The sequence below is a fragment of the Terrapene carolina genome, unplaced genomic scaffold, assembly GCF_002925995.2.
Source record: "Terrapene carolina triunguis isolate 2854851 unplaced genomic scaffold, T_m_triunguis-2.0 Scaffold96, whole genome shotgun sequence".
Classification (NCBI taxonomy): domain Eukaryota; kingdom Metazoa; phylum Chordata; order Testudines; family Emydidae; genus Terrapene; species Terrapene triunguis.
The window spans coordinates 10,693,883-10,706,756 of NW_020664447.1; the positions used below are offsets into that span (position 1 = coordinate 10,693,883).

A 12,874-nucleotide genomic window follows, 5' to 3' on the forward strand; every position below is an offset into this window, starting at 1 on the left:
ATTGCTCTCTGCCCTCAAATTAGCTGAAAAACATTATATAATTCTCTTTTGTATAGACTCCATTTCACTCCTAAAGATTTCAGTTGAGAGCCAGAATATCTAATTGTTGGCTTAAAGTGGATGTCATGCTGTTCCTGATGTTTAGCAGTCCATATGCAGTTAAAAAGTGAATCCTGAAAAAAAAGTGCTAATAGAAAGACATGCAGCCTTATTTAAGTTTCCAAAAAGGTTTACAAGAACAATGTAAATAAATAATTACGAAATAATAAAAGTTGACTAATATTTGTATAAGAAAAAGAAATAATTAATTGAGTGGAGAAGAGTATTCAAGTAAAAAAGGAACAGGAATTAGAGAGAGAGAAATAAATCTAAATATGGGTGAATTGTATATACTTCCTGGAAAGCTGACCCAAATATTTCTAAGGATGTTCATTTTTATTTCAGTATTGTGCTAAAACACACAACCAGGGTGAAATCCTGGCCCCACTGAAGTCAGTGACAAAAATCAATAAATTCCTTAGTTTATATTATTGTGCTAAACTACATTTAATTTACACATTTCACCCCTTCCTGCACTCTGTCCACTAAGCCATCTCTGACTACTTCTAATATTCCAAATCTCTAAGCATCTTCCACATCCTTTTGTGTACAAGTGTTAAAACATGAGTAGTTCCTGTCTACTCTGCAAAATGGAACCATCCTTTATTCGCATAGTATCTGGGTCCTCTGACAGAAGTATTTCATAGATTCATAGGTTTTAAAGCCACAAGGTACCATTATGATCATCTAGTCTAATTTCCTCCATAACATAGGCCATAGAACTTCACTCATTTGTAATGCTGATAAGACCAATGATAATCACCAACACCTTGAATTGCACCTGGTAGTGAACAAGCTGTGAGCACAAAGACTTGAGCACATATGTTAGATGCCTGCAATGGCCCATTCTGCTCAGAAGGCATCCTGCATCAGATGAAGCTGCTGGCTGATCTTTTAAGCTATCTGTAGGTACACGGGGATACCTGCTGTACTCAAGATTGATGATGACAAAGGAGTGCATGAATCAGAAAGAGTCATAGAAATGTAGGAGTGGAAAGGACCTCAATAGGTCATCTAGTCCAGTCCCCTGCACTGAAGCAAGACTAAGTATGATCTTAGATTATCCCTGACAGGTGTTTGTCTAACCTGTTCTTCAAAACTTCCAATGATGGAGATTCCATAAACTCTCCAGGTCAGTGGTTCTCAAACTTATTTGATCGTGCCCCCCTTCTTGTAGTAGTTTACACCCTCCTGGACCTTGGCCAGCAGTCGCCACTCTCGCCACCCAGCTCTGAAGGCAGAGCAGAGTGGTGGCTGCTGGCCAGGCACCCAGCTCTAAAGGCAGTGCCACTGCCAGAAGCAAGGGTGGCATGGCATGGTATTGCCACCCTTACATCTGAGCTGCTGCTGGCGGTGGCACTGCCTTCACAGCTGGGCAGCCATCCAGCAGCCACCACTCTCCAGCTGCCCAGCTCTGAATGTGCATAGTAAGCTTCTTTTCCCTAAAGCTTCTCAGGCCCCCCAGAATACATTCTGCACTCCCCAGTTTGAGAACATCTGCTCTAGGTAATTTGTTCCAGTTCTTAACTACCCTTACAGCTAGGAAGTTTTGACTAATGTCTAACTTAAATCTTCCTTGCTGCAATTTAAATCAGAAATAACTATAGTCTTCTGACCTTTATAGATAATAAAAGGGATCCTCACTGTATCTGAGAGTCTGGGAGCAGCAACAGAGCCAATAGCACAACTCAGCTGAATTATTTTTGCAAAAGGTGGCTATATCAGAGGTGTCCATGATTCTTGAAATACAGTTAGGTTCTCTGCATTTATAGTGTAGAGTGGAGTGTCAGATGAATTCCATTTTTTAATTATGGTCTGTGGAGATGAGGTATACATTTTGGACTACATTCTGCCTTCAAACCAAAGAACACCCATTGAAATCAATGGGAAGATCGTACAAAGTTCAAGGGTAGAATATGGCCTTTATATAGTAACGGGCCCATCACCACTCTTCCCTAGGTAGACTCCCTCCCCCCACAACCCCCGACCAATGCTTCCTTGTCTTCAGGCAAGCAACAGTCCATCCTACCCAGTAAAGGACTCTGTGGTATACCCTGCCAACACTACCCCAGAAGAACTATGATGGAGTGGGAACAGTAAAGGCTTCCCACAGAGCCCTCTGATGGGGTGAAGAGCTCTGGGTTTCAGAGGTAACCCATAAAAATTGAACAGGACAGTTCAAACCTCTTAGAGACATTGTTTCAGGCCTGGTCTATGCTTAAAATTTAAGTTGACCTACCTACGTCAGTCAAGGATGTGAAAAATTCACACTTCTGAGCTACATAGTTAAGCCAGTCTAAGCCTTAGTGTAGACAGCATTAGCATCGATAAAAGAATTCTTCCATTAACCTATTTTCCACCTCTCAGAGCTTGGCTACACTTGCAAGTTAGAGCGAATTAAAGCAGTCCCAGGTGCCCTAACTCCTGAAGTGTCCACACTGGCAAGGCACATAGAGAGCCTGGACTCTGCAGCTGGAGCGCTCCTGGTTATCCACCTCCACGAGAAGCATAAAGCTTGCTTCACGCCGGCTGAAACACCCAGGCGTCAGTGTGGACGAGGTGTTGTATTCAGGGCCGGCTTTAGGAAGTGCGGGCCCCGATTCGAATACCCGGCGGCGGCACTTCGGCGGTGGGTCCTTCACTTGCTCCAGGTCTTCCGCAGCACTGAAGGACCCGCCGCCGAAATGCTGCTGAAGACCTGGAGCGAGTGAAGGACCCACCATCGAAGTGCCGCTGAAGACCCACGGGGGCCCGATTCGGGGGAATGGGGGGAATCGGCCTAAAGCCGGCCCTGGTTGCATTACTGCGCTGTGATTGGCCTCCAGAAACATCCCATAATCCCCTGAAGTCAAGTGGTCACTCTTCTCATTGTTTTGAAATTGGCTGCAGGCATGCGGATATCCCCTTTCAAAGCTCCGTTTCTGACAGCCGGCATGCTTATTTGCTCCAGGACAAAGCAAACCATTAGTGTGGAATGTTGCTGTTGTGAGTGTGTGAGAGAGAGAGGTGGGGGGAGCAGGGTCTGCTGCTGTCTGAACTTACAAGACAGCATGCTGACACGCTCTCAGCCCCCCCAAAACACACTGTCTCTCCCTCCACATACTCACAACACACTCCCTGTCACACTCCACCCCACCCCCCATTTGAAAAGCACATTGCAGCCACTTGCACACTGGGATAGCTACCACAATGCACTGCTCTTTGTGACAGGTTTCAGAGTAGCAGCCGTGTTAGTCTGTATCCGCAAAAAGAACAGGAGTACTTGTGGCACCTTAGAGACTAACAAATTTATTAGAGCATAAGCTTTCGTGGGCTACAACCCACTTCTTCGGATGCATATAGAGTGAAACATATATTGAGGAGATATATATACACACACATACAGAGAGCATGAACAGGTGGGAGTTGTCTTACCAACTCTGAGAGGCCAATTAAGTAAGAGAAAAAAAACTTTTGAAGTGATAATCAAGATGGCTCAGTACAGACAGTTTGATAAGAAGCAATTGTGAAAGTACTTACAAGGGGAGATAGATTCAATGTTTGTAATGGCTCAGCCATTCCCAGTCTTTATTTAATCCTTTGTTGATTGTGTCTAGTTTGCATATCAATTCCAGCTCAGCAGTCTCTCGTTGGAGTCTGTTTTTGAAGTTTTTCTGTTTTAAGATAGCCACCCGCAGGTCTGTCATAGAATGGCTCTTTGTGGCGTTGCAAGAGCTGCTAAGGTGGCCACGCCAGTGTGCTTGCAGCTGACAGTGTAAATACACGGCAGCGTTTTCCCTGCTGTGGTCTCCGAAGGCTGGTTTAACTCCCAGTGCTCTACATCAGCAAGTGTAGCCAAGCCCAGAGAGGTGGATTTGCTGCTGATGAAAGAACCTCTTCCATCGCTATAGGGTCTACACTACAGTGCTACAGCAGCGCAGCCGCAACTATGCTTCTTTATCACCATTTCTAGTGAGGAACTAGCCTCAGGATGTCTATAGACTCAGAAGGACATAGTTATCCACTACACTCAGTTCACATTTAGTAGGTTTTCTTCAAAATGTATGTTTTTAAAACACTATAGCCTAGATTCTGACAACTGGAATATGTCATGAGGGCCACATACATGAAGTGGACTGAATGTTTGACAGCAAGAAACTTCTGAATAGCTTGAGATTCAGTTATTTGAAAAATTACCTCTTACCCGATCTTCTGAGGTAGCAGTTAAATATCAGCTGGGCAACCAATGATTGGGCTATCTCTGAGAGCAGCTGCCTTTGAAATTTGCTCCACTCTGTGGTCTGCCAGGGTTTGAATTTCACAACCTTCAGGGTGTAATGTAAAGTCCATTTATCTTGTTTAGCATTTGATTGACTGATTCTACTTTAGTTGTTTCTTCAAGCAGCATGTAATTTGTATCTTTAATTTTTGTAATTGAAGCACCTAAGGTGCCACAGTAACCGCTGCTATAAATATTGGTACCATACATAAACTCCTTTGTGTTCATCCACTGATTCATAACTCCTGCCATAGTCAGTTATTGAGCAGTGGAGTCCACAGTGAATTACTCAAATAATTCACATCTAGTTGTGTATTTGCCCTTCAGCTTCATGCCTATTACTGAACAAAGCATGAATCACTACAGTGTAGTTCAAATTAGAAATTGTCTTGTTGCTTTAACTATGTGAGCCTTTCAAAAAAATTAAGAGAAGCTCTGTGTAACAAGCAAGCTCAGATCTATAAACTGTTATTTATTCATGTTATTTCCAAACACAATCTATAATTTAAACAACACAGCCCTCGCAAATGCATTTGGGCTGACTCTTGTTAGGTAACAGACTTCACCTCCCACACATAAAATAAAATTCCTTTTTAATCACACTTCCATGAAAGCCCATAAACGTAACTGAAAAATCATTCAAAGCTTCAACCAGAACTTGCAACAACCAAAACATCTACAGGCATTTTTTGAAAGGAATTTTATTTCTGAACTTAGATGCCTCTTTCAATTCTCTCATGTTGGGCTGTAAAAGAAATAAGACGATGGGGCATGCCCACAATTGGTGTAAATTGTCCTGATTCCATTGAACTTCACTGATTTTAATGGAGCGACAGTTTACACCACTAAAGGATCTGCTCCCATATTTCATACTGGCCTACTTTGTGCCTGGATTGTAGTAAGAAGGTAATTTTGTTTTTAAAGGATGGAGTATTATTTATTACCAATAGCAGTCAGTGAACAAAGAAGAAGGGCCCTGAAGAGTTTACAGTCCAAAGACAGGAAAATAAACAGACAGCAGATAGAGAAAAGGAGAACAACAAACATATGGTTATTAGGGCTGTCAAGAGATTAAAAAAATTAATCGTAATTAATCATGCGATTAAAAAATTAATCGTGAGATTAATCGCACTGTTAATAAGAGAATACCATTTATTTAAATATTTTTGGATGTTTTCTACATTTTCAAATATATTGATTTCAATTACAAGACAGAATACAAAGTGTACAGTGCTCACTTTATATTATTTTTTATTACAAATATTTGCACTGTAAAAAACAAAAGAAATAGTGTATTTCAATTCACCTAATACAAGTTCTGTAGTGATAATCTCTTTATCATGAACATTGAACTTACAAATGTATAATTATGTACAAAAAAACTGCATGCAAAAATAAAACAATGTAAAATTTTAGCGCCTGCAAGTCTACTCAGTCCTACTTCTTGTCCAGCCAATCACTCAGACAAACAAGTTTGTTTACATTTGCAGGAGATAATGCTGCCCGCTTCTTTTTTACAATGTCACCTTAAAGTGAGAACAAGCGTTCTCAGGGCACTGTTGTAGCCGGGGTTGAAAGATATTTACGTGCCAGATGCGCTAAAGATTCATATGTCCTTTCATGCTTCATTCCAGAGGACATGTTTCCATACTGATGATGGATTCTGCTCGATAACAATCCAAAGCAGAATGGACCGACACATGTTCATTTTCATTATCTGAGTCAGATGCCACTAACAGAAGATTGATTTTCTTTTTTGGTAGTTCGGGTTCAGTAGTTTCCGCATTGGAGTTTTGCTCTTTTAAGACTTCTGAAAGCATGCTCCATACCTCATCCTTCTCAGATTTTGGAAGGCACTTCAGATTCTTAAACCTTGGCTCAAGTGCTATAGTTATTTTTAGAAATCTCACATTGGTACCTTCTTTGTGTTTTGTCAAATCTGCAGTGAAAGTGTTCTTAAAACGAATAACGTTCTGAGTCATCATCCCAGACTGCTATAACATGAAATATATGGCAGAATGTGGGTAAACAGAGCAGGGGACATAAAATTCTCCCCCAAGGAGTTCAGTCACAAATTTAATTAACGCATTATTTTTTTAACAAGTGTCATCAGCATGGAAGCATGCCCTCTGGAATGGTGGCTTGAAGCATGAAGGAGCATACAAATGTTTAGCATATCTGGCACGTAAATACCTTGCAAATTTCGATTTATAGTCTATTGTTTAACAGTATGATTAAAACTGTGATTAATCACGATTAATTTTTTAATCACGATTAATTTTTTGAGTTAATCGCATGAATTAACTGCGATTAATCGACAGCCCTAATAGTTATATTCCTCTAACAGCTATTGTGTGAGTGATTTAAGAAACACTAAGCTTATTTTTCTTCCTTTAACTTGTAAATTGGTAGGGATTATTTTTATTTTGTTTTGCATTCTCTATACTGGAAAATTATCAGAATACTGAGAGACCAGTATGAGACTTAAAATATTCACAATCTCAGTCTTGTTATCTGCATAATTATTTGAATGTGATCTTTAAAATGCTATTTAGCTATTTTAGGTGGATATGGAGAAGCAAAATTTGTTTTCAAAGCCACTAACAGGGCTCAAATGGAGATAATTCTGAAGGCCCAGAATACAGTGTGTGTGGTTTTAAGATGTAAATGGTTGTGAGAGTCTCCACGGGCTATGCTCTAAATAGTTCATTTTATACCAGTAATCGAGTAGGATGGGAAACAGGGAAGGGCATTACACTACTGAAGCAGAAATGCACCTATTTTAAAACAAGATTGTACTTATAACCAAAAATCTATTGCACTGAAAGTCATTGCGGAGAGGGGAAATTAATAATCTATATGTTAGGCACATCAGGTAGGAGGAAGTGGTGCAGATCCCAGTGAAATATTAAAGTCATATAGCTAATGACATTCTTGATTTAGCAATTAGGATGAGCAATTGGAAATTAGACCACTGTCATAAATCCACCATCATCTCTAGAATTCTGAGGTTGGGGCACTTTACCTGTCGGAGTATTTTGATAGTCTGTCTTCGAAGGCTAATGGAACCAGAACTCTTTACGAAGACCCAGAAGGAAGATACTGTTCCTGCCACAGGCTGTTCTACTGTGAGTTGGCTAGGATGCTATATTCATCTTTCATCCTCAGTCAAGTACCCAGTGGGCACCTCTTCCTCAGACTTCTATGGTTTAACACAGGGGTCGGCAACCTTTCGGAAGTGGTGTGCCATGTCTTCATTTATTCACTCTAATTTAAGGTTTTGCGTGCCAGTCATACATTTTAACTTTTTTAGAAGGTCTCTTTCCATAAGTCTATAATACGTAACTAAACTATTGTTGTATGTAAAGTAAATAAGGTTTTTAAAATGTTTAAGAAGCTTAAAATGCAGAGTCCCCCGGACCAGTGGCCAGGACCCGGGCAGTGTGAGTGCCACTGAAAATCAGCTCGCGTGCCGCCTTCGGCACACATGCCATAGGTTGCCTACCCCTGGTTTAACAGATGATATGTAAAAGATGTGGCAGGAGAGAAACTGACTAGAATGCCAGTATCAGAAGTTTTTAACTAAAGCTGAGTGACTGTATCATACAGAATTCAGAATTCTTACGTTATTGCTGTGCAGGAGGCAAAGAGAGTTTTGGCTTTCACTTTAGCTAGGGTTCCTAGGCAGTGGTACTGTGATAATGCAAATAAATAATAAATAGTGGATTTGTTTCACAAAGTAGACAGGTTGGTTAATCTAAATTCCTTCCTGTTGTGGAGAAGTTTCTGATTATTTTGCAGATAAAATTGAGCAGATTTAGGGTGAGCTGTCTGGTTCTGTGGCTGCAAAGCCGTATAAATGCTGTCTTCTCTGGATGAGTTTGGGGTAATACTCACTGAGGTACTAGAGGTGCTGGGAGCTCTTCATCCTATAACCTGTCCTTTTAACAGGAGTCCTTTTGGCTGACGTGGGCCTGCTACGTGAAAAAATTGATCCACTGCTGGTGGACATTGTTGATGCTTTCCTTATGGAGGGTAGGATGCCAGCTTATTTTAAGTAAGCTGTTGTGCAGAAGAAGAACCCACATGATTCTAACAAGCTAGTTAATTATTGCACAATATCTAATCTTCTAGTTTTGGATAAGACTAGGACACCTATACGTCTGATGTCTTCAAACAGAAACTGCACTTCTGGTAGATCTCCTCCTACTGAGGACGATTGGGTTTCCATACTGATAGATTTAATGCTATCAGTTGTTTTTGATATTATTGACTGTGAGGAGTTACTGATTCACCTGCAGACTGTGGCAGAAATTGACAGGGCTGCTCTTGGTGGCCCCATTCCTTTTTCGCTGAGCATTTACAGAAAGTGATGTGGGGCAATTGCTTTCATTCTTAAGAGTGTTATCATGTGTGAGCTCCAGAGGCTTCCATCTTGTCTCCCCTCTTGCTGAATATGAATGTTGAGAGGATTAAAGAGGAGACATAGGCTGATGACATCTAGCTTTGTATCTCACCAGATCCTGCCACTGCAGTTAGATGCCTGGAACAGTGATTGGGGCCTGGATGAGATGCAAGTGGCTGAAGCTCACTCTATATAAAATGTAGGTGATGTCGGTGCATTGGGGAACTCAACCAGTCGAGGGTGGGAGAGGTGGGAGATGACTGATGGTGTTTCTACCACTTGTCAGGGGTCCTCACCTCAGCCAGGGGTGCTGTTGGCTCTCCAGTTAGTGTGAAACAATCAGCGGGCAGCGGGGCCCCAAGGAGGCTTTCTCCCATCTCCCTCTGGCTAAGGGGCTGGAGCCACTTCTTCTAGATGTGGTCCTGGTTCCTCTGACTCGCTCCAGTCACGCCATTAGTTTGGCACAATGCGCTCCGAAGGGGCTGCTCTTCACCAACAATTAGCGCGGGGAAGCTGAGGCTGACATCACAATGCACCGGGACACCACTACTAGGTCGGGAGAGTGCGAGCTGCTCCCTTCGGTCCGCCCAAGGGAGCCTCCTTTTGCTCCATTCTATAGACCAATCCCACCTATAGTACACACATCTATCACTTCCGCCTCGCTCCGGCGTGCTGAGGTCAGAGGGTGCGCGTGACACGCTATTCTCTCCGTCTCCTCCTTTTCCGCTAGTCTCAGCGCGGCGCGGCGCCCCTACAGTTTCGTCGCTCTCTGTAGTCCTCGCGCGTACGCTCTGCTCCCTCGGCCACCCAGCAGCCCCCGCGCGGTGCCGCTCCTCCCCCCCGCCCCCCGTGAAAGCCGATCGGGGGCGGACGGGCGGCCATTTTGTTCTCTGGACCCTGGGTTGCTGGAATCGGCGGCGGCGGCCGTGTGGCTGGCGGGACCCGGGGAGCCGCCGCAGCGCTGGTCGCTTTTTAAAGGGTTTTAATCTGTCTCAAGGGGCCGCTGCTCGGCCCTGTTTTAACCCGCCATGTCCGGAGAGGGAGCCGCTGGCGACCAGGTGAGCGGGAGCTACGAGGCCAGTTCCCTAGGGGCAGCGGCCTGGGGTGGGCAGCGCGGCAGTGGCGACGGGGGTACGCGCGCCCGCGTAGGCCTTGGGTGAGCGGCTTGGCCGAGCCTCGTCTGTGGCTGGGGGAGGGGGCGGTCGAGCCGCAGGGCTCCGCTGGGTGTGTGCACGGGAGCAGCGGGGAGGTGGGTGGGAGGCGCGGAGCACAGGCGAGGAACACAGGTTGGTTTTTTTTTTTTTTTTTTTTTTTTGCCCTTTAGACTTAAGGCTCCCCCGACCAACTGCAGGGCCTTACTGTAGGATGGTGGCACAATCAAAGAATGGGCCCGTTCTCGCCTTCCCCCAACACACATTGTACGAAACCTCAGACTTCCATATTTAACCAAATACAGTTGGGAAACGCCTTGCATGCGTTCACGGTGGGTGCTGGCCTGTTAGACTAGTTAAACCGAAGAAATTTTTAAAAATTCGCTTTCCCTATCCATGTTGGCAAGCACGTTTTCTTTCGAGTCAACTTAGACAATAGGAAGTGTAATCGGTTTCAGTTTCTGGATGCCATTCACTACTAGTAATATCTCGGTTTCAGACTCCAGAAGATAGTTGAAACCCAATTAAGCTGTTTATATACAAATATTTTATTTGCCTTTGTAAAATAAATTTAAGCTTTGGGCTTATACTAAGAGATTGTGACCCTTTAAACAAAACTCTAGTGACTTTTCTAAATTTCAGAAATGTTTTTAATCAACACATTTAACAATGAAAATATTAAAACGTACTTGTTCAACAGATTTCAGAGTAGCAGCCGTGTTAGTCTGTATCCGCAAAAAGAACAGGAGTACTTGTGGCACCTTAGAGACTAACAAATAGCCCACGAAAGCCTATGCTCTAATAAATTTGTTAGTCTCTAAGGTGCCACAAGTACTCCTGTTCTTTTTGTTCAACAGAGGTGGTTGTTTTCCCCTGTACAGATTTGTAATGGAGGGAATCTCTTCCCGGTTACTTTTTGTGCTGGCAAATACCTCATTGTAATTACTTTTACATCAACTTCATTGTGTGTTTAATTATGCTGTTATGGGTAAATAACTTTTCATTAACTTGTTTTTGTTTATTTTATAGGCAGATACAATCTGGTGTTGTACATCAGCCCCCTTAGAACTGGTGTTACTATGAAATGCTTTCTTCACTTACCAGCACACTTTCTTTCTTTCTACTTTTGGGTATTGAAGAGCCTGCTCTGCCAGTCAGAGCTATATTTTAAGTCCATACTCACTTTGCGGGGAAAACCCAAAGTTTCTGAAGCAGGGAGGAGTGATGGAAACAAGCTCAGAGGAGATGGAGACCACATATATACAGTACTTACACAAGTTGATGGTTCTGCTCTTCCCTTCTTAGTGAACTTATTTTTTAATGGAGGTGTGAGTTAAGAGAAGTTTCCCTGTAAGTCAGCACGATCACCCCCACTTCTCGCCCTAGGCTTTAGTAGTGGGGAAAGTGAGTGTCTAGGTTATGGGGAGACACTTCAAAGGAACACCGGTTCTTGGGGGGGAAATGGGGACCTCATTATCTATTTTAACATAAAGCTCTCAAATCTTGTCTGCCTGTAAAGTAAAAGAAATTAAAACAAGCTAAATGAAAATAGACTTCACAAAAGTATATAGCAAAATGGAGCTAATAAATATTCAAAATTCAGTGCTTTTCCCATTGAAACCAATATGGAAAGTTTCTTAATCACAGTTACTCTGTTTACTTCTTGGCAGCCATCTTCCTTGTAAAGTTCACTGCAACTGGAATTATGATGCTCCCATACTTATCTAATTTTGATGTAAAATTGTGGCAATCAAAAAAGCTAACAATGTTGGGAATCATTAAGAAAGGAGTAGATACTAAGACAGAAAATATCATATTGCCTCTATCTAAATCTATGGTAGTTCACATCTTGAATACTGTGTGAAGATGTGATCACCCCATCTCAAAAAAGATATATTGGAATTGGAAAAGGTTCAGAAAAGGGCAAAAAAAAAAACATGGTTTGAGGTGTGGAACAGTTTCTGTATGAGGCAAGATTAAGAAGATTGGAACTTTTCAGCTTGGAAAAGAGACAACTAAGGGGGGATATAATAGAGGTCTATAAAATCATGACTGGTGTGGAGAAGGTAAATAAGGACACATTATTTACTCCTGATAACACAATAACTAGGGGTCACCAAATGAAAGTAATAGGCAACAGGTTTAAAGCAAACAAAAGGAAGTATTTCTTCACACAACGCATAGCCAACCTGTGGAACTTTTTGCCAGAGGATGTTGTGAAGGCCAAGACTATAACAGCGTGTTGTTGCTTTTTTTTTAAATAAAGGAACTAGATAAGTTTATGGAGGATAGTGGCTATTAGCCAGGATGGGCAAGGATGGTGTCCCTAGCCTCTATTTGCCAGAAGCTGGGAATGGGCAACGGGATGGATCACTTGCTGATTACCTGTTCTGTTCATTCCCTCTGGGGCACCTGGCATTGGCCACTGTAGGAAGACAGGATACTGAGCTAGATGGATCTTTGGTCTGACCCAGTATGGCTGTTCTTATGTTCTAAATATTTTATAATATGCAACGTTACATAGGAAAATCTTAGTGTTTCTCTTTAAAAATTGAATGGAATTGTACTGATAATCCTTTGGCCAATTTGAAGTTGTTTAATGAAGAGTTACCTCTTGGAAATAACTTTTAGTGTAGTTTCATGGAAATTTCAACAAGACAAAATTACTGGGCAGTGACTTAATTGTATACCTTTTTCATCACTGCAGAGACTATTAGAAAGTCATTTATGAAAAATTAAAAATAATTTTTTCCGTCCACAGTAAGCATAAAACCATTCTAAAAGTAAGCTTCCTGGTATAATTATTCTTGTGTAGCCATGCATTTGAGGATTTCCCTAGTCAAAGGACTTTCAGGACTCCTTGTTCATGGATGTGCAGCATGAGAATGGAAGGTGGTGGTGAGATTATCAATTTTAGTAATGTTTACATGTGAGTAAATTTTGTATAAAGGGAAAAATACT

The 12,874-nt window shown here is 42.2% G+C and overlaps 1 protein-coding gene across 1 annotated transcript in view; it reads left to right on the plus strand.

The window, feature by feature from the left end:
• The first annotated feature begins 9,619 nt into the window (after nt 1-9,619).
• CSTF3 (cleavage stimulation factor subunit 3) overlaps nt 9,620-12,874 on the plus strand; it is a 78,261-nt gene continuing 75,006 nt past the window's right edge. Inside the window, exon 1 of the mRNA XM_024211473.3 lies at nt 9,620-9,820. Coding sequence (XP_024067241.1) covers nt 9,791-9,820 — 30 coding nt within the window. The 5' untranslated portion in view covers nt 9,620-9,790. The remainder of the gene's footprint in view (nt 9,821-12,874) is intronic.